Source organism: Bufo gargarizans, chromosome 7 (genome assembly GCF_014858855.1).
Source record: "Bufo gargarizans isolate SCDJY-AF-19 chromosome 7, ASM1485885v1, whole genome shotgun sequence".
Taxonomy (NCBI): Eukaryota; Metazoa; Chordata; class Amphibia; order Anura; family Bufonidae; genus Bufo; species Bufo gargarizans.
This window is the reverse complement of record NC_058086.1, coordinates 114,021,110-114,047,194: the sequence shown is the minus strand read 5'-3', so window position 1 is coordinate 114,047,194 and position 26,085 is coordinate 114,021,110. Positions and strand designations below refer to the sequence as shown.

Genomic DNA, 26,085 nt, shown 5'->3' with positions numbered 1-26,085 from the left:
ATAAACAGAGGACCTGAAAAAGAAACCACCAATGAGGTCTACATGCCCTAAAACAGGCATGCTCAACCTGCGGCCCTCCAGCTGTTGCAAGACTACAACTCCCATCATTCCCAGAAAGCCTACAACTATCAGCCTACAGAAGAGCATGGTGGGAGTTGTAATTTTACAACAGCTTGAGGACCGCAGGTTGAGCATCCCAGCCCTAAAACATACGGAAAGGGACAGGGCCACGTGTGACATGCAGCTCTATGATCATTTCTAAACAACATTTCCGACCACTAGACTTACCTTGTAGAGATTACAAAGTTTAATATTCGCTTTGAGTTCATTATGAAACTTTTCTTCCACACTTCCTTGCTGTTCCTTTGCCTGTAACAGCAAAACATGCTTTAAAAAAGGCACATTAAACCTCTAAAAACACAATAATTAAATACATTTTATTTAAAAAAAAAAAAAAAAAAAAAAGTCAGAAGGATGTGACATATTTGAAATATTTCTGACAGAGGCCCTTTTAGACCTGTCATTACCATCTTTAGTTCGAGATAACTGTGCACCAGCATGACATCAAACTGAAAGGAGGCAGGGCTTAGTCCCATTCACTATAACAGTCTGTAGCCTGTATAATGCTGAAGGATTTGCGGGAGGAGGGCAGTAAATCTTCAAGGCAACAATTACAACGGAGATTATTGAATGTTTGTTGTTCACATTTACTTTCTGGTGACATCTATTAGAATTTTAGTGTAAAAATGTCGGGGGGGGGGGGGGTTCACACACAATTGTGACGTAAATGCCACTCAGTATTGGCTTTAGGGTACATTCACATAACCGTATGTATTTTGCTGCTCAGAAAAATAATTAAAATAAATAAAAATTTGATGACTTAGGAGGACCCATTGTAACCATGCCTATTCTTGTCCGCAAAATGGAAAATATGACATGGTCTGTCTTTTTTGCGGGACTGTGGAACGGACATGTGGATGCGAACAGTACACCGTGAGCTGCCCACTTTTTTTTTTGCGGCCCTATTGAAATGAATAGGTCGACATCCAATCAGCAAAAAAAAAAAAAATTGTGCTTACCTGTAAAATTCTTTCCTTGCCGCGTTCATTGGGGGGCACAGAAGACCATGGGTATAGCTGTTACCACTAGGAGCTGACACTAAGCAAAAAGTGTTAGCTCCTCCTCTCAGCTATACCCCTCCTGCAGACACTGAGCTAATCAGTTTGTACAAAAGCAGTAGGAGCAGCCTGAAGAAGCCAACAGAAAACAATAAAAAGGAAGAAAACCAAAGAGATGGGTCATCATCAAGAACCAGAAGGATCTAGGAGAACAGCAATGTACATACAGGGTGGGAGCTGTCCCCCCACAAACGAACTCAGCGAGAAAAGTGTTTTACAGGTAAACACAAAAAAAATCCTATTTTCTCTCTCATATCATTGGGGGGACACATGGGACGTTAAAGAGCAGTACCATGGGGAGGTAACAAGAACAGAACGAATCCAAGGCCAGTCAAAAGGTCCTGCACAGAAATGTGGGTTAAGGACACACCAGGAACACTGAAAAAAGACAGGAAGACCCATTCCCTGGAAGGCCAGCCAGGGGAGCTGAAAACGCAGAGGCTCCAGCTGGGCAGAAGAAAGAACAGCCCAGGGAATATAATTCACGGCTTTGATACTTCAGAAGAAGTGGAGAGCACAGATAATATCCACAAGATGGACAAGAATGAAGACAAGTCAGTCACCAGAAGCAACGGAGCAATTGTGGAAGATACAGGAGAGAAATACATAGCCTGGATCCAGAAGACTGCTAAGGAGTGAGGCCCATGGATCAAAAACCCAGGAAAAAACAAACACCTACACACACAGTGGAATACTGATTGGAAGAAGATGAACTGAAAATGGTGTCTGGATATCAAGGGCCAAATAACTGCAGATGTGACAAAACTTGCCCCCCATGGAGGAAGCAGTAGGGATGCCCAAAGGCAAAGGAGAACCTAGAAGTCAGACATGAGAATGGCCCACAAGAAAAAAAAAAAAAAAAAATCTTGAGGGAGTGAAGAAACCCAAAAAGGGAACAAGGTAGTAGAACAGACCCAAAACAAAAAAATTGGGGAAGTAACCAGACAGGGAAAGGGTATCCTCCGGAATCACAAACGTCCCCTTCAAACCTACGGCCTAGGGAGTTTCTTTATAAAAATGTTCCCCCAGGAAAATGCCAATGTGGTAAGCAGCAGCATGTAGAGGAGGACCTTAAATTCCAGAACAAGAGAGGAGAGAAGCAGTCTGAGACTCCATGGAAGGCTGCCTGAAATGGCAGACCTAATAGCAAGCTGCAGACAGGAACCAGAGTTAGGAAAAATACTGTGCCAGGAAGGGAGTGTGGACCCTGAATGCCACAAAGCCCAAGAAGAAAACTGGTAACAGAACCAATACCACCTGTGCAGGCACCTCACAGCAGAAAGGGGCATACAAGAACAATGGCTATGAACACTGGCCGAGCAGGCAGAAACAGCATGTGGGGGAGCGCATCAATTAGTCCTGCAAAAGGGGAGAAGTAGAAGCAGCTTAGTAGAAAACCAGCACTTAGGGGTGACAACAAGGAGACAATATGCAAACTGAATAAGTGCATACGCAAACTCCACAAGTAGGGAACGCTTATGCTGTCACCAAAGTAGATTGTAGAGGCAATGCGGTACATGTAAAAGGGAATAAGGCGCTAAGCCAGCACCATAGAAATTGGTAGGTTATACAAGGTACAGAAAGATTTGTAACAGGGTTGATGTTCCTGGAGTGATACACCAAATGGAAAAGGATTTAGGAAAACTAGAGGAATGGTCTAAAATCTGGCAACTAAAATTTAATAATGCACCTGGGGTGTAAAAACCCAAGAGCAGAATATAAAGTCAGTGATACAGTCCTAACCTCAGTATCTGAGGAAAGGGATTTAGGGGTCATTATTTCAGAAGACTTAAAGGTAGGCAGACAATGTCACAAAGCAGCAGGAAATGCTAGCAGAATGCTTGGGTGTATAGGGAGAGGAATTACCAGTAGAAAGAGGGAGGTGCTCATGCCGCTCTACAGAGCACTAGTGAGACCTCATTTGGAGTATTGTGCGCAGTTCTGGAGACCATATCTCCAGAAGGATATTGATACTCTGGAGAGAGTTCAGAGAAGAGCTACTAAACTAGTACATGGATTACAGGATATAAAACTTACCAGGAAAGATTAAAAGGACCTTAACATGTATAGCTTGGAAGAAAGATGAGACAGAGGGGATATGATAGAAACTCTCCCCCCGCATGCAGTCCCGCAGACTCTATAGTTGCCTTGGCAGCCCCAAGCCATTACAAAGGCTTGGGGCCTGTCATGTATGCAAGCCTAAGAGGCCCAACCCCCAGGCTTGGTCTCCTAGGCAACTGTTAGAGTCTAACAGTTTAAGACACTAACAGTTCAATACAGCACAATACAGATGTATTGTGCTGTATTGAAACAAAGATCAGACCCTGTTCAAAACTGGGACAAAAAATAGTTAAAAAAATAAAAAAAATAAAAAAATGGAAGAGACATATTAGGTATTGTCGCGTCCGTATCGACCAGCTCTATAAACATATCACATGACCTAACCACTCAGATGAACACCGTAAAAAAATAAAAAATAAACTGTGCTAAACAATTGTCACCTTACATCACAAAAAGTACAACAGCAAGCGATCAAAAAGGCATACGCCCACCAAAATAGTACCAATCTAAGTCGCCTCATCCCGCAAAAAATGAGCCCCTGAGACAATCGCCCCACAAATAAATAAAAACTATGGCTCAGAATATGGAGACACTAAAACATAATTTTTTGTTTTAAAAAATCTGTTATTGTGTAAAACTTACATAAATAAAAAAGTATACATATTAGGTATTGCCGCGTCCGTATCGACCGGCTCTATAAAAATATCACATTACCTAACCCCTCAGGTGAACACCGCAAAAAATAAAAACTGTGCTAACAAACAATTTGTCACCTTACATCACAAAAAGTGTAATAGCAAGCGATCAAAAAGTCATATGCACCACAGAATAGTGCCAGTCATCTCATCCAACAAAATATGAGACCCTACCCAAGATAATTGGCCAAAAACTGGAAAATAAAATATGGCTCTCAGACTATGGAGACACTAACATGATATTTTTTTCGTTTCAAAAGTGAAATCAGTGTAAAACCTACATAAATAAATAAAAAAAATTGTATCCATATTAGGTATCGCCGCGTCCGTGACAACCTGCTCTATAAAAATACCACATGATCTAACCTGTCAGATGAATGCCAAAAAAAAGCTATTTCTTGTTACCTTGCCTCACAAAAACTAATATAGAGCAACCAAAAATCATATGTACCCTAATCTAGTACCACTTCCACCCTATCCTGTAGTTTATAAAATTGGGTCACTTTTTTTGGAGTTTCTACTCTAGGGCTTCAAATGGGACATGGTGTCAAAAAAAAGTCTAGGAAAATCTGCCTTCCAAATACCGTATGGCATTCCTTTCCTTCTGCGCCCTGAATCAGGGCCATAAATAATGTTTTGTTTGGCTGTTAACCCTTGCTTTGTAACTGGAAAAAAAAACAATTTATGGAAAATTTGCCAAAAGAGTGAAATTTGGAAATTGTATCCATTAATTCTTGTGGAACAACTAATAGAATCCTTATAATAGAATCCTTATTAATTGTGTACAATTAATAAGGATTCTATTCATGAGGCCCCCTCTGCAGTAGAACATTCAATATAGCCACATCCTACTCACAGGGCTGTTATCTTAATGCTGGCCGGCCGGGCAGACGAGCGGCAGCGTCACGACTGACGTCACATGCCTGCGCCGCCTCCTTCATTCAGAAAGTAGGCCGGGCACATGACGTCAGTCGTGACGCTGCCGCTCGTCTGCCCGGCCGGCCAGCATTAAGATAACAGCCCTGTGAGTAGGATGTGGCTATATTGAATGTTCTACTGCAGAGGGGGCCTCATGAATAGAATCCTTATTAATTGTACACATTTTCTAACTACTGGAGCTGGGGGCCGGAGCACAGTGAACGCACTGGCCCCCAGCTCCTCCTCCCAGTCCCTCTCCGCCATTTTCTGCCGATATGTATCAATATTGGCCGAAATGGATTAGGTGCATTTTCGGCCGATATTTTCGGTGCACCCCTACTTTAAAGTTTATTACTGTCCCACTCTGGGACACCAACTTCTAGGGGTCTGATCCACTTTGCAGTGCATTACATCTGTATTGTAATGCATTGCCTGTTAGTGTATTACACTGAGTAATACACTAACAGGTTGCCTAGGAGACCCAGCCTGTGGCTTCATCTCCTTGACCTCTATAGAAGGCAGGTCCCGATGCAGTGCAAGTCACCCATCGGCACCCACGACTGCAGCATAGAGGGGATTAATTTGCCGGTATCAGCTTTTACAGTGTTGTGGGCTGATACAGCAGGGGCCCAGCTATCAGGCACTGCCGGGCCCCTGCAATGATCAGGCGTGCACCACTCCAATGCCCGCCCGATCACCATAATGTAATAGTACGTCAAAAAGCAGCAAGTCACTTGCCGTCATGATGTACTATTACGTCATAGGTCAGGAAGGGGTTAATATACGATTGGTGGGGGTCTGACATTAGTGACCCCTGCCGATCAGCTGTTTGAAGAGAAGAAAGCTTTCCATGCAAGCGATACTTCCTCTTCATTACACTGCCCGTCTCAAAATTGCAGTTGTTAGACCCTTGTCGATCTGATCTTGATCATCTATCCTAAGGAGAGGTCATCAGTATATACCGCCTGCACAACCCCTTTAAAACGAACATAACACATGAAGTTTGATGAAAATAACTGTTCACATACACAAAAATATGCCGCTATCCAGAATAAGAACACGATTGTCTATTAACTACTGCACAGAGATTTTTAAAAACATTTTACTTGCCTCTTTGAGTTTAATCATCTGATCTTCAGCTTGTTTTTGTAGTTTTTCATTGCTTACTTTCAGACTTTTAACCTGTTCCTCTAGTCGAATAACCTTGCAAGATGAAAAACATTTTATCAGCTTTCTAACAACCTGAACATATTCAAATAAAGCAAGAAAGACTGAGCACAAGAGTGTAAGGGTACTTTCACACTAGCGTTTTTCTTTTCCGGTGTTGAGTTCAGTCACAGGAGCACAATAATGCATTCTGAATGGAGAGCAATCCGTTCAGGATGCATCAGTTCGGTCTCTTACGTTTTTTGGGCCAGAGAAAATACTGCAGCATGCTGCAGTTCTCTCTCCGGCCAAAAATCCTAAACACTTGTCGGAATGCCGGATACGGCATTAATTTCGATTGAAATTTATTAGTGCCGGATCCAGCATTAAGTGTTCCGGCAAAGCGAATCCGCATGTGCAGACCTTTAGGCTGAGTTCACACGAGCGTGACAGATTTGGTCCGGATGTGTTCAGTTAAACTCGCACCATTTTGCAAGCAAGTTCAGTCAGTTTTGGCTGCAATTGCGTTTAGTTGTTCAGTTTTTTCCGCGCGGGTGCAATGCGTTTTGATGCTTTTTTTACGCGCGTGATAAAAAACTGAAGGTTTACAAACAACATCTCCTAGCAACCATCAGTGAAAAACGCATTGCATCCGCACTTGCTTGCAGATGCAATGCGTTATTAACGCAGCCCCATTCACTTCTATGGAGCCAGGGCTGCGTGAAAAACGCAGAATATAGAACATGCTGCGATTTTAAAGCATTGCAGAAGTGATGCATGAAAAAAAATGCTCATGTGCACAGTCCCATTGAAATGAATGGGTCAGGATTCAGTGCAGGTGCAATGCGTTCACCTACTGCATTGCACCCGCGCGGAAATCTCGCCCGTGTGAAAATAAATACCGGATCCGTATGTCAATGCATTTATCAGACAGATCCGCATCCGGATGCGTCTGACAAATGCCATCCGTTTGTACCGGGAACTGCCTGCTGGAATCCTTTGCCGCAAGTGTGAAAGTACCTTAAAGCACGATATGTTGTAATTAACTTGAGACAATTAAATGTCAGTCACCTCATCTTTTTTGTTTTCCAGAGATCCTTTAAGTTCTAAGATTTCATTTCCCTTCTGTCTCTGAACGGATAAAAGTTCATCGGTTTTCGATCGCAGTTCATTGTTCAGCCAAGTGTTCTGGGTTTGCATAAGTTCCTTTTCTTGCTCCAAGCGCTTCTCACGATACTTTGAGGAGGGAGGTAAAAATGAGATTAAATCAGGCAAAAAACAAAGTATTTAGAGCTAGTTAGGCTTTTAAACTTGCCCCACTAATACTGGTACAGTGGTACAACGAAGAGAAAATTTCAAGAAAGGAATTTTAAAGGGGTTGTCTCATCATAGACAATGGGGGCATATTGCTAGGATATGCCCCTATTGTCTTATAGGTGCATAGAAGTGAATAGGAGCGTACCGGGGCTGAAGGAAAAAGGCGCTCTGCTATTTTTGCCGGCCCCATAGAAAATGAATGAAGGGCGGCTGCGCATGTGCAGTGCGCACTTCACTTGTGAGGCTCCGTTCTCTATATAGGTGTGGGACCCGCACCTATAAGACAATGGGGTATACCCTAGCAAGATGCCCCCATCGTCTATGATGAGACAACCCCTTTAATGTTTATTACTGTATTAAGTATAAAATGTAAAGATAAAGTCTAGCAAAAAACCTTAAAGGCGTTCCCTGGGGCTTAAGATAAATTCTGCCATTCAGCTAACCTGCAGAAAGATATGGTCCAGCTGTGCTCATCTTTTAGGCTACTTTCACATTAGCGTTTTTTCTTTTCCGGCATAGAGTTCCGTCACAGAGGCTCTATACCGGAAAAGAACTGATCAGGCATATCCCCATACATTCTGAATGGAGAGTAATCCGCTCAGGATGCATCAGGATGTCTTCAGTTCAGTCATTTTGACTGATCAGGCAAAAGAAAACCGTAGCATGCTACGGTTTTATATCCGGCGGGAAAAAAAAAACTGAAGACTTGCCCGAATGCCGGATCTGGCATTTTTTTCCTTAGGACTGTATTATTGCCGGATCCGGCATTCAAAATACCAGATCAGTCCTTCCGGTCTGCGCATCCACAGACCTTTAAAAATGAGAAGAAAAAAAATTAATACCGGATCAGTTTTGCCTGACAACAACAGAAAAACAGATCCTGTATTGAAATGCAGATCTGAAAAATGACTGATCAGTCAGAGAAAATGACATGCGTTTGCATACAGTTTGGGTGATCAGGCAGTTCAGGCAACGGAACTGCCTGCCGGAATCAAACACCACAAGTGTGAAAGTACCCTTAGCTCTGCTGCCGATTCCGCAATCATACAATCGCCTGACTGGTGGTGGGCACTTTTGCTGATGTTCCGACTAGAAGTGCTCCTGAGTCTTGCTTAATAACATACAGTGCTGCCCGTAATTGTTCATACCCCTGGCAAATTTTTACTTAAGTTACTTTTATTCAACCAGCAAGTAATTTTTTGATGGGAAATGACATAGGTGTCTCCCAAAAGATAATAAGACGATGTAGAAGAGGCATTATTGTGGAAAAAAAAAACATCTCAACTTTTATTTACATTTGAGCAAAAAATACAAGATCTTCTGCACTGTGGAAAATCTCAGAGGACGTGGTCGGAAGCCAAAAGTGACACCTGTGCTGGCCAGGAGGATAGTTAGAGAGGTGAAAAAGAATCCAAGGATCACCACCAAGGCCATCCTGGTGAATCTGGCTCCGGCTGGTAGCAATGTCTCAAGGCAAACAATCCAACGGACACTGCACAATGCAGACCAAGGAGGACACCACTTCTCCAGATAAGGCAAACAAAAGCTTGCTTGGCCTTTGCAAAAGATCATATGGACAAAGACGACTTCTGGTCTTCTGTGTTATGGTCAGAGGAAACAAAAATTGTCACAAACAAAAATGGTCACACCCAAGATCGATGAATTAGCAGCTCAACACTAGGGTAAGTGCTGCTGGAACTCTGACTTCCACAGGTCACCAGACTCCCCATGGATGTTCGTGCAGCTAACGCACAGCGTTGTACAGTGCCAGCAGTCTGGATGCGATTTTAAGAAATCTCATCCACATCCAGTGGGGGAGGGGGGACATAGCACAAGTTCACTTGTGGTGTGGAAATTAATTCTGCAACATGTGAATTTATGTTGTGATTCTCACCCTCAGCAGAGTGTGACATTCAAATCCATCACCTGTGGGGGAAAAAAAAGCATGTTCACAAGGATTGCATGTTCTGCTATATTTAACAGATGGACATATCCTGAGGGCATGTTCACAGGGTCAAAATATCAGAGGCATACTCCGCTAGCAAACTGCCACCGACAGCTTCCCATTGACCTTAATGGGAAACCACCACCATATCTACAAGGTGGCTTTTTTTTTTTTTACTGATCATTTCAAACCTGTGCCAGAAGTGGCAGGTTACTTCATTGAAGTCAATGGAGAACAGCTATAATAGATTTTTTATTTTTTTTTGCACATTTTGTCAGCTTTCATGCAGCAAAAAAAAAAAATGCTCTGTTCACAGGCAGAGCAGCCCACTAATCGGCACAACTTTTTCAAGGCAGATTTTCTGTGTGAGCTTACCCTCAATGTGGAAAACAACTATGCTGCTTACAATCATTTAGGGTACGTTCCCATGGAGTTGTCACAGTCCAACAAAATGAGGGGTGGGGGATGGGAATTAAGGGAAGTGGAGTAAAAATCTGACTTTGACATGTCTACATAAGTGTTAGAGGTCCTGTCAAAGCAATACCTCATACTGTAGTCCAGGTTCAGGAGATGCTATCCTGCAATTTTTATTTTAGATCTGCTCTTCTGTCGAGCTGCTATGCCACCCATTCAGAAGATTTGGACATTCTCAAGAGAACAGGCCATGTGGGCGAGCACAGTACTCTCTTACATAGCCCGCTATCACAAGAATTACTGATAACAGCTTGCCTTTCCCCGGCTGTGAAGCAGTCTGCAGAAATTGGACATGGTCACAGCCAGGGAGAAGGTGGTCTCCTCCTCCCTATATCGACGATAGCATTAGCAATCAACAGAATTAGGCACCAAAAACAAATAGGGTCAATAGGGATGAGGAGCAGACCTCAGGACAAATAAAAAATAGCAAGATGGCATCTCCTGAACTACAGTATGAGGTAATGAGTTTATTAAAACGAAGAAACACTGGAGACAGGTAGTCTTTAATGCCATATAATTCTAAGAATTCAACTACACCTTTGCTAAAGCTACCCACTGTTCCTGCCACATCCTGAGGTAGACCACCCACAGCTCTTATTGTGACAAAGCCTCGCCCCTGGAGTCTGAACTCTCTTCTCTAGATGGAGGCAGTGCCCCTTGTCTTAAGGGGATTTTACAGATTTTCTGCTTATTTTTGTATGGCCCATTTATGTATTTATAAAAAAAGATAATCATGTCTCCTTACACACCTCTTCAAGACTAAAATGTAATTCTTTCGATCTTTACTTATAACTAAAAAGGTGCATTTACACGCACCGAGCATCAGTAGATTATCGAAATAAGCGTTCCTTCCCGACAGTCAGCTGCTCGTTCAGTGGAGGAGATCACTATATGTACAGTGAGGAGCAGAAGTATTTGAACACCCTGCGATTTTGCAAGTTCTCCCAATTAAAAATCATGGAGGGGTCTGAAATTTACATTTTAGATGCATTCACAATGAAAAAATAAAAAATTATATACACACACAGGAAATCACATTGTATGATTTTTAAAGAATGTATTGTCTTGCACTGCTGAACATAAGTGTTTGAACACCTGAGAAACAAGAATTCTGTCTCAAAGACCTGTCTCAAAGACCTTTAAAAAGTCCACCTCTACGCCACTCAATCTAACTTAGGAGCACCTGTCTGAGCTCTGTAAAGACCCCTGTCCACCCCACAGTCAGACGCCAACTACTACCATGGGCAAGACCAAAGAGCTTTAAAAAGACACTAGAGAAAATGGTGGACCTCCACAATGCTGGAAAGGGCTATGAGGCAATTGCCAAGCAGCTTGGTGAAAATAGATCAACTCTTGGAGCAATTGTTAGAAAATGGAAGAGGCTAAAGACAACTGAGTCTCCCTCGGACTGCGGCTCCATGCAAGATCTCACCTTGTGGAGTATCACTGATAAGAAAGGTGAGGAATCAGCACAGAACTACAAAAAGGAGGAGCTGGTCAATGACATGGAGAGCTGGGACCACGGTTTCAAAGGTGACTGTCAGTAGAACTCTATGCTGTCATGGTTTCAAATAACACATGGCATGGAAGGTTCCCCTGCTCAAGTCATCACATGTCCAGACCCGTCTGAAATTTGCCAATGAGCACCTGGATGATCCAGAGGCATGGGAGAAATTCATGTGGTCAGATGAGACCAATGTAGAACTTTTTGGCCTTAACTTCACTTGTGTTTGGAGGAAAAAACGAGTTGCATCCCAAGAACACCATCCCTACTGTGAAGCATGGGGTGATAACATCATGCTTTGGGGGTGCTTTTCTGTGAAAGGGACAGGATGACTGCACTGTATTAAAGGAGAGGATGAATGGAGCCATTTATTGTGAGATTTTGAGCAATAACCTCATTCCCTCAGTCAGAGCATTGAAGATGGGTCATGGCTGGGTCTTCCAACATGACAACGACCCGAAGCACACAGCCAGGATAACCAAGGAGTGGCTCAGTAAGAAGCATATCAAGGTTCTGGAGTGGCCTAGCCAGTCCCCAGACCTAAATCCAATAGAACATCTTTAGAGGGAGCTGAAACTGTTGCTCAGCGACAGCCCTGAAACCTGACAGATCTAGAGGAGATCTGTGTGGAGGAGTGGGCCAAAATCCCTGTTGCAGTGTGTGCAAACCTGGTCAAGAACTACAGGACACATTTGAGCTATGTAATTGCAAACAAAGGCTTCTGTACCAAATATTAACACTGATTTTCTCAGGTGTTCAAAGACTTATGTTCAGCAGTGCAAGAAATTCATTAAAAGTCATACAATGTGATTCCCAGAATGCATTTATTTTATTTTTTATTCTGTCTGAGTGGGAATGCACCTACAATGTGAATTTCAGACCCCTCCATGATTTCTAAGTGCGAGAACTTGCAAAATCGCAGGGTGTTCAAATACTTCTGTTCCTCACTGTACATGTAGTGATCTCCACTGAACGAGCAGTTACCATTGCTTGTCCTCAGAGCTGCAAAAGATCCCCATCAAGACAGCATGATCTGCTGCCCTGAAAAGAAAATTTAGGTGCCTGCACGAACTACAGGATCGCCTGACGAAAAAGCATTTAGCTCGTGCATCAGGTGATTGGTGGCATCTTTAGGCCCCTTCCAGACGAGAGTGTGTCACTCTGCGGACTCAGTGCAGCACCCATTCTGAACTTCCAGCACTGACTGGCTCGCATAGCATTATATTAGCATCATAAATTATGTAACCCTTAGCTCTGGAATGTAAATAATGCCGTCCGTATTATTTAATACATTCCAGAACTGTAAGGGTTACATAGCATCACAAAATCACTATACTGCAATGTGACCCGGCAGTGCTGGAAGTTCAGGACTGGTGCTGCGGGTCCGCTGTCCACTTGTCTGAAAAGGGCCTTAGGCAGATTGTTGGGAACAAACGATAATCTGCACATGTAAACGCACCTTAAGGCCTCATGCACACGACAGTATTTTTTCACGGTTCGCAAAAACGGGGTCCGTAGGTCCGTGACAGTTTTTTTCGTCCGTGGGTCTTCCTTGATTTTTGGAGGATCCACGGATCCATCCTGAATTACAATGCAAGTCAATGGGGACGGATCCGTTTGACGTTGACACAATATGGTGCCATTTCAAACGGATCCGTCTCCATTGACTTTCAATGTAAAGTCTGGAGTCCCTTTTATACCATCGGATTGGAGTTTTCTCCAATCCGATGGTATATTTTAACTTGAAGCGTCCCCATCACCATGGGAACGCCTCTATGTTAGAATATACTGTCTGATATGAGTTAGATCGTGAAAACTCATTTCCGACAGTATATTCTAACAGAGGCGTTCCCATGGTGATGGGGACGCTTCTAGTTAGAATATACTACAAACTGTGTACATGACTGCCTGGCAGCACCCGATCTCTTACAGGGGGCCGTGATCAGCACAATTAACCCCTCAGGTGCCGCACCTGAAGGGGTTAATTGTACCATCATATACCCCTGTAAGAGATCAGGGCTGCCAGGCAGCAGGGGGCAGACCCCCCCCCCCCCCCCCCCTCTGAATATCATTGGTGGCCAGTGCAGCCCCCCCCCCCCCCTCCCTCCCTTGTAATAGGTTGGTGGCACAGTGTGCGGCCCCCCGCCCCCCTAATGTAATAATTAGTTGGGGGGCGCACACTGTGCCACCATAGCTCCCCCCCCCGCCCTCTATTGTAATTCGTTGGTGGCACAGCGTGCACCCCCCCTTCCTCCCTCTATTGTAATAATTCGTTGGTGGCACAGTGTGCGCCCCCCATCGGCCCCCCCTCCCTCTATAGCATTAACATTGGTGGCAGTGTGCGGCCTCCTATCTCCCCCCCCCCCCTCCCCGATCATTGGTGGCAGTGGAGTTCCGATCGGAGTCCCAGTTTAATCGCTGGGGGTCCGATCGGTAACCATGGCAACCAGGACGCTACTGCAGCCCTGGTTGCCATGGTTACTTAGCAATAGTACAATAGTAAAAGATTCATACTTACCTGGGAGCTGCGATGTCTGTGTCCGGCCGGGAGCTCCACCTACTGGTAAGTGACAGTTCATTTAGCAATGCGCCGCACAGACCTGTCACTTACCAGTAGGTGGAGCTCCCGGCCGGACACGAACATCGCAGCAGCCAGCAGGTAAGTATGAATCTTCTACTATTGTACTATTGCTATGTAACCATGGCAACCAGGACTGCAGTAGCGTCCTGGTTTCCATGGTTACCGATTAAACTGGGACTCCGATCGGAACTCCACTGCCACCAATGATCGGGGAGATGGGAGGCCGCACACTGGCCACCAATGTTGTTAATGCTATAGAGGGGGGGGGGGGGGGGCACACCAACAAATTATTACAATAGAGGGAGGAAGGGGGGCGCACCCTGTGCCACCAACCTATTACAATAGAGGGAGGGGGGGGGGGGGGGCCGCAGTGGCCATCAATGATATTCAAACAGCAGAGTATGCCTCTGATATTTTGACCCTGTGAACATGCCCTCAGGATATGTCCATCTGCCCTAATCTCTTACAGGGGGATATGATAGTACAATTAACCCCTTCAGGTGCCGCACATGAAGGGGTTAATTGTGCTGATCACGGCCCCCTGTAAGAGATCGGGTGCTGCCAGGCAGCAGGGGGCAGTCTTGTACACAGTTTGTAGTGTATTCTAACTAGAAGCGTCCCCATCACCATGGGAACGCCTGTGTTAGAATATACTGTCGGATATGAGTTTTCACGAAGTGAAAACTTAGATCTGAAAAAGCTTTTATGCAGACAGATCTTCGGATCCGTCTGTATGAAAGTAACCTACGGCCACGGATCACGGACACTGATGCCAATCTTGTGTGCATCCGTGTTCTTTCACGGACTCTGACTTGAATGGGTCCGTGAACCGTTGTCAGTCAAAAAAATAGGACAGGTCATATTTTTTTGACGGACAGGATACACAGATCACGGTCTCGGCTGCAAAACGGTGCATTTTCCAATTTTTCCACGGACCCATTGAGAGTCAATGGGTCTGTGAAAAAAAAAAAAAACGGAAAATGGCACAACGGTCGTGTGCATGAGGCCTAAGGCTGTACTACACTGGCTGATATTTTGGCCAACAATCCCTAACGAACGTTTGCATGAACGCCGTTTAGTGATCTTGCAGTGTAATACTGCTGCACATTGCCTGATGAATGAGTAAACACATGTTCTTCAGGCAATTCGGATTTTTAAAGCATGATGAAAGACCAGCACTTGTCAGCAGCAGATAGTGCTGTCTAATAGCGATCTACCGCTGGCAAACTAGACAGTAAGGTGAGGAGCGATGGCGTAGCTATTGCTGATCCCCATGCTGTGGAGGAGATTACTGCATGTAATAGCATCAGTCTCCTCCGCTAGCAAGCAAGCAATTGTTGGGAGGTAACAATCACTTGCTGATCAGCCTGTCTAAGGCTACTTCCGTACTGTCGGCAGAGGAATCCGGCAGACAGTTTCGGCAAAACGTATGCCAACTGATTAGATTTTAAGACTGATCGGGTTCCTGATCCGTCTTACAAATGCAATGCAAGAACGGATCCGTCTGTCAGTTTGTCATACAGAAACTCATCAGATGCGATTTTTCACACTTTTACTGGTCTGCGAATGCACAGCCCAGAAGGATGGATCCAGCATTCCAGTATTTTGAATGCCGGATCCAGAGCTAATACAGTCCTATGAAAAAATAATAAAATTAAACAAGCCAGATTCGGCATTCAGGCAAGTCTTCAGTTTTTGGGCTGGAGATAAAACCGTAGCATGCTGCGGTTTTATCTTTTGCCTGATCAGTCAAAAAGACTGAACTGAAGACCTCCTGAACGGATTGCTCTCCATTCAGAATGCATGGGGATGAAATTGATCAGTTCTTTTCCGGTATAGAGCCCCAAGGACGGAACTCTATGCCGGAAAGTACCCCAACACAAGCTTCAAGACCCTCCAAGCCCCTATCAGATTAGTTTCCTTCTTCCAGGGCATACTTTTTATGGACTGATGCCCATGAGGCCACATGAAAGCTTTTTAACATCCCTCTCCCAAGAGTCCATAACTTTTTCAATATATGACAGTATTCTCTGCAGGCAAGCTGTATTCACCATAATTCTGAAGCACCTTTCTATTGGAAATATATGCATAAAATCAACGATTTAGTTACCATGTACCTCACTTCTACCCTAAACTGACTAACAAAATTAAATCTAAAAGCTAGTCCAGTGATCTGTAACCTCCGGCACTCCAGCTCTTCAGAAACTACAACTCCCATAATGCTCTATTCACTTCTAGGAGTGATAGAACCAAGCATGTTTGCTTGTTGTAGTTTCACAGCAGCTGGAGTGAAGTTTGCTGATCCCTGACCAAGTCAAACATTTACTAGAACAGAAGCTGGCCGTGCGGAGGCAAACGGATCCTTCCAGACTTACAATGTAAGTCAATGGGGACGGATCCGTTTTTTGAAGATGACACAGTATGGCTCAATTTTCAAACGGATCTGTCCCCCATTGACTTTCAATATAAAGTCAAAACAGATCTGTTTGCACTATTATGAACATGGTAATGCAAACGGATCCGTTCTGAACGGATCTAAGCGTTTGCATTATAGGTGCGGATCAGTCTGTGCAGATACCAGACGGATCCGCACCTAAACGCAGGTGTGAAAGTAGCCTAAAAAAAAGGATTACATCTGTGGCTGGCAATCATGCTGGCAGCTGCCCCTCATGTCAGGCAACAGTTGAACCCCACACAATTGCCAGCCACACCACCTTTCACTTATGTGAGCAATAACCTCCAATATTAGCCAGCCACAGCCCCATCCTCCTATTTGACAGCCACAACCCATCCCCATATTAGCCAGCCACATATGTCCCTGCATTGAATAATGATGTCACACTAACCGTTCAGGAGATGTGGATTGCAATGCTGCAGGTGTGTATACCCCTGCTGTCTCAACATGTATGGAAGACACACCCGTGGCACTGCAATATACATCACTATTATGGGGCGAGATGCGGATTCCGTGACAGAAGTGACAGGCTGCCTCCCACTCAGTATCGGCGGGAGAGGGAACCATGTGCAGTAGACACTGCCGACCCTATGCTCTTATGCAGCATGAGCTGCTGTAAGGCAATCTATAGATCTTTAACGCCCGACTTGAGGAGATAGCAACTCTATAGAACATGGCTGCCTCCATAAACACAAATTAAAACACTACCCAAAAATAAAGTTAAGTAAAAGAAAATTTAAAAATAATTTAAATACTTTTAATCAGCAATTAAACGCAAATAGTGACATATTTCATTTAACATACAGCATCACCAATAATAGGAAGTTAAGGGGTTTTCCCATCACATACAATGGAGGCATATCACAAGCATATGGCCCCATTGTCTGATTGGTACGTGTCCCACCTCTAGCATCCATGCCTACTAAGAGAACAGAGCGAGGAGAGCTGTGGCTGGAGGACCCTGGGTTTCCCAGGGTCCAGCCACCACCAAGCTCTTCTCCTCGTTGCTCTCATACAAGTGCTCCAATTTCTATGGGGCAGACGGAAATGGCCGAGCCAGCGCTCTATTTTCGTCTGCCCCGTTGAAATGAATGGAGTGCGGCTGCGCAGTGCGTCCTCTGTTCATTTCTCCACTCCATTCTTGTTGTAGGTGCAGGTCCCAGAAGCGGGACTTGCACCTATCAGACAATGGGGTCATATTCTAGCGATATACCCCCATTGCATGTGATAAAACCCCTTTAAATAGTTTGTCAAAGTTTTATACTAATGACCTACCCTCAGAGCAGAGCCGCTTTGCAATGGATGGCCCTGTGTTTGGTAAATTGAGGTATACCGGTAGGTCAGCAGTATAAAATAATCAGAAAACCCATTTAACCTCTCCTGCATATTTAACCATTTCAGTATCTCTCTGCTCAAACAGACACATGTGTACAAACACAAAACATAACTTACTTTGATAGACACTTCTGAGGACTGTAACTCATCCAGCTTTAACTGCAGATCTATCTTTGCAGCAGTGGCATCTTTCAGTTTTTCATTAAGACGTTTTATGTCATCTGGTACAAGGAAAGAAGACAAACATAAGGCAACTGGAGAGAAAATGCATTTTACTTCCATAGTGCTGACATATTGCGCAGTGCTTTACAAACATTAGCATCACTCGCTGTCCCCAGTGGGGCTCACAATCCAAGTTCCCCATCAGTATGTCTTGTGTGGGAGAAAACCGGAGTACCCAGAAGAAACACACAAACACGGGGGAGAACATACAAACTCCATACAGATGTTGTCCTTGGTCGGCTTCAAGCCTAAAAAACCAGCGCTCTTCCACTGAGCCCTCTTCAAACTGGTTTCGAAATAAAAACATCCTTGGAATGGTTTTAATAAAACCAGTCCAAATATTCATTATTACTAGAATGTTGTATCATTTAAAGGGGTATTCCGGTAGGTACAAGTTATCCCCGCTCCATTCATTCCTATGGACGTTCCAGAGAGTCCTGTGCTCCGCTATCTCCTGAACTCCCACAGAAATTAATGGAGCTGGCCTGAGCTTGTGCGACAGGCAAGCCCGGTCATTTTAGGGGAGCCAACAGGAAGTTTTAATGTTACGCTTTTTTTATGTGGATTTCAACATGGAAATAAATATGAAGCAAGAAAAAAAATCCATTGTGCCATCTATAGGATTAGTAAATCTGCTCCAATGTGTTTAATGCATTTCCTTCATCTAGTTTCAGAAGCAACATTTGTAGAGTGTTCTCTGTAGAGATATTTCCTCACATCGACATTAGTGTGTCTCTGATCAAAGTCAAAAAGCCCAATTAAATCCACTATATTCTAAAACATGATGTCAAAAGAGTGAATCCATTTTCACAATAGCACAAAATAAAAATTTCAGTACATAATGGGTATAACCTGATGTGCAGTAATCTCTCAATCTTACACGCTCCCTTTAGATTTGTACGCTTCAGAACCATTAATATTCAGAGATGTGAAACTTTTGCGTTCAAGTTGTCAGACCACTACTACATATATCAGACTTCTAGCGGCCTTCACCAATTCTGCTCTTGTAGATAAGACGATATAGGAGAAGTCTAGAAGATGTGCGTCACCTCCTTAGTAAGCTGTACAAGACCTCATAGGACAAAGCTGACTTTAAATCCTTCACTATCCTGGAAATTCCACATAGGGTGCTGTGGTGGAAGTGTAAAAAAATGAAAATATGGTAATGTCTTGCTTTGAGTTCCTCACCATTAAGATGTTCCAGCTCTTGGGCCCGGCGCTCATTTGTCCGAACTAAATCTCTCTTTTCAGCATCAACAGAATCTTTGGCTCTTGTTAGCTGACTCTGAAAAGTAGCAAAATGAAAGTTACATTAGAAGTATAAAGTGGACCAACACTACAATTCTCTATGGGATATAGCAGAGAACGTCATGCTGCCATTTCCAGCAGTCCCATAGAGATTGAAGATGCTGGAAGTATGCATGCTTGACATGCCGCATCATCAGGACAGGGGCTATGAGCCCTCCAATCCCAGGATCGTTAAAGCTCCGGGAGATCAGACATTTTAGCGTAAAAAGGCCCTAAACTAGTAAATCGAGCACATTAAAGGGGTATTCTGGTAACAGTTAGCCATTTTCCATGGCTAGGGAAAAAACGAACTGGATGATTGAGGTCAGACAGCTAGGACCCCCACTGATCAGTTATCCTCTATCCAGTGGAAAAGGAGATTTTCAACCAGTAATGGGTGTCCATTAATAACTCTTCTAAAGAGGCATTACATGTTTAAAGGGACTGTCACCACTTTCTAACCCCCACTTTTAAAACTATTGTTCTGTCCATGGAGCCCTTGTGATTGCAATGGTGTTATATGCGAAATCTGCTGGCTCGTTTTGATAAAAAAAACTTATCTAACCTGTCAATCATGAGGATAAGGTGCCCAGGGCGTTTCTCCTGGTCTGAACATGCCGCCCGCCGCCGTTGGTGCCCAGCTCCTCCTCTGCCTTGAATTAGCGCCGTCTGAATGTGAAGAAATACGCCCCCGGCTCTCCCTTAGTCCCCCCTACTTTTCTTAGATCCCACGCGTGCGGCAGTGTTCGCGTTAACGGGAGGTTGAGCGTGCGTGCGCACTTCGCTCAATGAGGCTGAATCGAAAAGTCCGCACGGGCGCATCAGGCACAGGCCTGTGCGCACGCGCGAGATTTTAGAAAAGGAGGGGGGACTGAGGGAGAGCCGGAGGCGTATTTCTTCACATTCAGGCGGCGCTGAAAGGATCAGAGGAGGAGCTGGGCACCAACGGCGGCAGGCGGCATGTTCAGACCAGGAGAAACGCCCTGGGCACCTTATCCTCCTCATGATTGACAGGTTAGATAAAAATTTTTTATCAAAACGAGCCAGCAGATTTTGCATATAACAACACCATTGTAATCACAAGGGCTCCATGGACAGAATAGTTTTAAAAGTGGGGGTTAGAAAGTGGTGACAGAGTCCCTTTAACCATTTTAAACAAATCCAGATAAAATCTACTTGGCCACTTAAAGTATAACTGTCGTATTTTTTTCTTGTTGGAGTATTGGATTGTGGTGATTTATATCTCCTTGGTGGCCCCATTTCAACTTTTCACTGTGTATTCAATTACCCCTTAATTCCAGTTTGTTACCTACTGCCTACTTTTACCTCCGCTTAAAATAGGGTTGCTATGCAGGTCCATCTAAACAGATAGAGCATGCAGCCTGCAAGGTCACATTACTGACAGCCAGGGACTGTAAGTAAATGATTAAAGCCAGGTCCACCCCAGCAGCTGATAACAGTGCCTGGGCTGTGTGCACTTCTCCCTGTCCCTGCGCTTGGCAGACGCTCCCTCACTCAGCAGACTGGGACAATGCAGAGCCGAAGCAGCGCAGACCAGGGAAGGGAGATCTGCCGTCTGCTCAGTGTATACATGAAAGCAACATGTGGTAAGAGGACCCCTTTGTGCTGCCGGAGATTAACCCTTTAGGGGGAGGGCTGTGGTTACTGACACTTTTGGGGAGCTATTGTTACTGTCTAGTGAGGGTAGGCAGGATTAACCTCAGGGTGAGGGCAGTGGCGGCCATCTTAACTGAATAGTGAAATTGCAGTTTTATGCAGACTGGTTGCTAAGGGATGAATCTTATTAAATATGGGGTAAGTCAGTCTAATGGTAACGGATTCTGAAATATCATGTTATTAGTGACTACATATATGTAAATTGAAATTGGGGTCCAAGTGTGACAGTTATCCTTTAAAGATTTAGGTTTAAAGAGCCATTTATTCTACAATTCTGTATTTCAATAAAATAAATAAAATGCCAACAAACCTGTAAGGCCACTAGGCGGACATTGGACGTCTCAAGATCTTTCATTTTCTCATTCAATTCTTTTTGTTCGTCACCTTAAACAATGTAAACACACAGGTAAAGACAATTTCTTTGTATCAGACAAAAGAGAAACTACATAATACATTAAAGTTCTAGACTGCCAAATACAATAATTTACCTCCCTTTAATTATGCAACAGTTTTAGCGGTTTTATAGATCAAAGAACTCAGACATCCAGGATTGCGCACACGTAAACACTAATGTGCACATAATGATGTAGAATGTCCAGCAAAGACAACATATGAATGGCTGATATCCGTAACAAATTCCTCCTTTTTACTAGCACTACAGCGCTTCTCAATAAGCCTCTCCTTGTTGTCAGAAAGCACTTTTTTAAATGAATTCTGCCTATAGAGCTGCGGACATGAGCTCATAGATCGCTGCTAGCACGTCTGCAATATACATTCCCCATAGCCGAGTGCTTTTATTTAGGCTAATATATCTATCAAGTAAGGAGCCCAATGTTTCTGGAGCCCAGCACCACCCACGCATCCTCCGAATCTCCTCCTTGCTCCCCGAGGTCACCAAGTAGGAGCGCCGTAATCTCGCTCATGCGCGAGTAGAGTTGTTGCGATAGCAAATTTTTTATTCGGTTTCGATACCATAAAAAAAGTATTGCGATACTCTATACCATGTGAAAGAAATAGACCACCAAAAGACACTCTGCATTCATTTAAAAAAAAGGCAAATTGCAGTTTCTTTATCTGTTCCGACGTTCACCGCATAGATTATTTTTCCTCTAGCAATAGTTTGGACATTGCAATATGTTTATTTATATTTAATATGTAAAATTGGGAAAGGGGACGATTTATCCTTACTATTTTTTTTTTTTTGTTATTTTTACTTTAATAATCATTTCCCCCTTTAGGGCCTAGAATCTGGGATCTTTTAATCCCTTTTAGTATTCACCCTGATAGAGCTCTATTAGGGTGAATAGGATCTCACTCTCCCTGCTGCCCTGTGCTTTGTGCACACAGCTTCAAGGATGTTACCATAGCAGCCAGGGCTTCAGTAGATACCTGGCTGCCATGGTAACCAATCTGAGCCCCAGGATTACACTGCTAATCATCGCTCATGTGCACAGCCCCATAGAAATGAATGGGTCCGGATTCAGTGCGGGTGCAATGCGTTCATCTCACCCGTGTGAAAGGGGCCTAAGTGTCCTTGCAAAGTTTGGTGCCTTAAGAAGGCTTGACTAAATGCCATCAAAATAGGCCCAAAAAATTGACAAAATGACCATTAAGGGCCTACTTTGACTGCTCACTGCTCCTGACATGCATGTCCGATCAGGCTGTAATTTTGCTAGGAGTTATGGCCCATGCGATATATCTTAAGGTCACATACACAAGCTTTCCAATCTACTTGAAGACAAGATATGATTAGACAAAAAAATGACATTTCATATTTTTGCTACTATTGGTGGAAATCTCAAATGTGTAATTCTCTCTCTCTCTAGCTCACCCCAAACCATCTCGAATGGGCTCAGGTCTGGTGACTGGAGGCCAGATCATCTGGCGCAGCACCCCATCACTCTCCTTCATGGTCAAATAGCCCTTACACAGCCTGGAGGTGTGTTCGGGGTCATTGTCCTGTTGAAAAATAAATGATGGTCCAACTAAACGCAAACCGGATGGAATAGCATGCCACTGCAAGATGCTGTGGTAGCCATGCTGGGTCAGTATGCCTTCACTTTTGAATAAATCCCCAACAGTGTCACCAGCAAAGCACCCCCACACCATCACACCTCCTCCATGCTTCACGGTGGGAACCAGGCATGTAGAGTCCATCCGTTCACCTTTTCTGCGTCGCACAAAGACACGGTGGTTGGAACCAAAGATCTCAAATTTGGACTCATCAGACCAAAGCACAGATTTCCACTGGTCTAATGTCCATTCCTTGTGTTCTTTAGCCCAAACAAGTCTCTTCTGCTTGTTGCCTGTCCTTCGCAGTGGTTTCCTAGCAGATATTCTACCATGAAGGCCTGATTCACACAGTCTCCTCTTAACAGTTGTTCTAGAGATATGTCTGCTGCTAGAACTCTGTGGCATTGACCTGGTCTCTAATCTGAGCTGCTGTTAACCTGCGATTTCTGAGGCTGGTGACTTGGATGAACTTATCCTCCGCAGCAGAGGTGACCCTTGGTCTTCCTTTCCTGGGGCGGTCCGCATGTGAGCCAGTTTCTTTGTAGCGCTTGATGGTTTTTGTGACTGCACTTCGGGACACTTTCAAAGTTTTCCCAATTTTTATGACTGACCTTCATTTCTTAAAGTAATGATGGCCACTCGTTTTTCTTTACTTAGAATTTGTATTATGGCAAGAAAAAAGCAGCTAACAGTCTATTCAGTAGGATTATCAGCTGTGTATCCACCTGACTTCTCCACAACCAACTGATGGTCCCAACCCCATTTATAATGCTAGAAATCCCACTTATTAAACCTGACAGGGCACACCTGTGAAGTGAAAACCATTTCAGGTGACTACCTCTTGAAGCTCATCAAGAGAATGCCAAGAGAGTGTGCAAAGCAGTAATCAAAAGCAAAAAGGTGGCTACTTTGAAGAACCTAGAATATTACATATTTTCAGTTGTTTCACACTTTTTTGTTATGTATATAATTCCACATGTGTTAATTCATAGTTGTGATGCCTTCAGTGTGAATCTACAATTGTCATAGTCATGAAAATAAAGAAAACTCTTTGAATGAGAAGGTGTGTCCAAACTTTTGGTCTGTACTGAGAGAGATATAGATATATAATTTACACACACAATTTATTTATTTTTGCCAACACCCGTGCATAAATCACCAAGGAAAAGGAAGGGAAATACGGGCGCTGTCGTGGGTTCAGGAAAATCCAATTACCGGTAAGAGCAATTTTCTTTTTCCCCCCTCACCCACAACAGCAGCACAAGAGTGTACACCAAGGAACTCCTAGGGTGGGATAATAGCTGAAAGCACCTTAGAACCTAAGAGATAAATCAGAAGGTGAATTCAACCGCAGACGATAGTGATCGAAAAAGGTAGGTGAAGACTAAACCGCTGCTTTACAGATTCCCCATGCCACTTCCATGATCCCGGAAAGGATAGATTTCGAATAGGGGGCACCCCAGCCCCAAGGGCTTGCATCGGTCATCAAGCATAGTAAATTGTTCATTATCCATGATGTTCCGACAAATTGTTTGCATTCAACCACCATTCCAGGTTGCCTAACGTCTGGCCTGAGATCAATATTTTTAAAGGACAACTGTCACACTTAGTCCCCAATTTCAATTTTCATATGTAGTTACTAATAACATGATATTCCAGAATCAGTTACTATTAGACTGACTTACCCCATATTTAATAAGATTCAGCTCTTAGCAACCAGTCTGCATAAAACTGCAATTTCACTATTCAGTTAAGATGGCCGCCACTGCCTGAGGCTAATCTTGCCTGCCCTCACTAGCCAGTAACAATAGCCCCCCAAAAGTGTCAGTAACCAGAGCCCTCCCCCTAAAGGGTTAATCTCCTGCAGCACAAAGGGGTCCTCTTACCACATGCTGCTTTCATTTATACATTGAGCAGACGGCTGATCTCCCTTCTGCTCTGCTTCAGCTCTGCATTGTCCCAGTCTGCTGAGTGAGGGAGTGTCTGCCAAGCGCAGGGACAGGGAGAAGTGCACACAGCCCAGGCACTGTTATCAGCTACTGGGGAGGACCCGGCTTTAATCATTTACTTACAGTCCCTGGCTGTCAGGAATGTGACCTTGCACGGCTGCCCTCCCAGACGGACCCTGCATAGCAACCCGATTTAAGCAGCGGTAAAAGTAGTCAGTACAGGGAACAAAACTGTGGAATTAATGGGTAATTGAGTACACACTGAAAGTGACCGCTGGGATACATGAAGTTAGGCTTCCCAGGATCGACATACCTTTTCTCAATTACATTTTCGGACATCTCATCAAGGTTTCCATCTTCGTTCTCAGGTTTAGGATTTTTTTTCTTCTAAGAAAAAATAAAATAAAAATTCCCATCTCCTTTCCAGAAGAGTAAGATGAGTCACCTGAATAAAGATTCTCCAAGGAAAGGAAAAGGAAATGGAAATCTCTCCCCCCCCCCCCCCCCCCAACCCCTTCTGATTCGGAGGAAACGGCATTACTCAAACCCTGCATTCCTAGGCCTCTGCTCCTTAAATGTACTGATCTTTCTAGAAGCAAGGGACAAGTCAATTTCGAATTTAACCAGCAACGGAAGACATTTATAAAACAAGGGCGACTCCTTCACCACCATTTTATCAATGCAGGCCTGGCATAGCCTTTTCTCATAATCAGAAGCCAAGGAACATCTACATATAGCACATTATTTTGCCTTTTAGCTTTAGCTTTTTTAAGCTTTCCCTGGAAAAAAATAAATACACACAATGGCATGAAAGAAATTATAAGTATACATGGCCATACTCACCCCCCAATAGGTACCGAGGCTGGAGTGGACACTGGATCTTCAGCTGTGTCTTTCCTTTCTTCCTCCATAGTGGCTGCCAGAAAATTACCACGCTCCCAAGTCAAAATGGTCCCGCTCTGCCAGGACCGCTGCCGCAAACACTTTCGTGGAATTAGCCACCGGCAGCTCACTTCCGGGTTCTGAGCCCTTATCTGCACCTCCCCCAACATCACGTGATGTGTCACAATGCATACGTGCGCTCCAGGCCTCATTCTTGATTAGATTCCCCTGCCTATAGAGCGGAGCAGACGCTCCTCCCCCCAGGCCACGTGATGTCCTCCATGCTTAACTTCCTTTTCCAGACTCGCCCGCGATGCTTACTAGTGCTTTTTAATAGCACGGAAGCATCATGACCGTCGGCGTTTAGGAGCCTCCAGCCATCGCACCTCTGCTAGACCCCCTAAGCACCACTGTGCCGCAATAAGTGACTGCAGGTCACTAAGAGC

The 26,085-nt window shown here is 44.1% G+C and overlaps 1 protein-coding gene across 1 annotated transcript in view; it reads right to left on the bottom strand.

The window, feature by feature from the left end:
• Nucleotides 1-26,085, bottom strand: part of TPR (translocated promoter region, nuclear basket protein) — a 190,365-nt gene that overhangs the window by 154,526 nt on the left and 9,754 nt on the right. Inside the window, 6 exon segments of the mRNA XM_044300517.1 lie at nt 289-369; nt 5,963-6,055; nt 7,070-7,234; nt 17,727-17,830; nt 19,020-19,116; nt 21,106-21,179. Coding sequence (XP_044156452.1) covers nt 289-369; nt 5,963-6,055; nt 7,070-7,234; nt 17,727-17,830; nt 19,020-19,116; nt 21,106-21,179 — 614 coding nt within the window.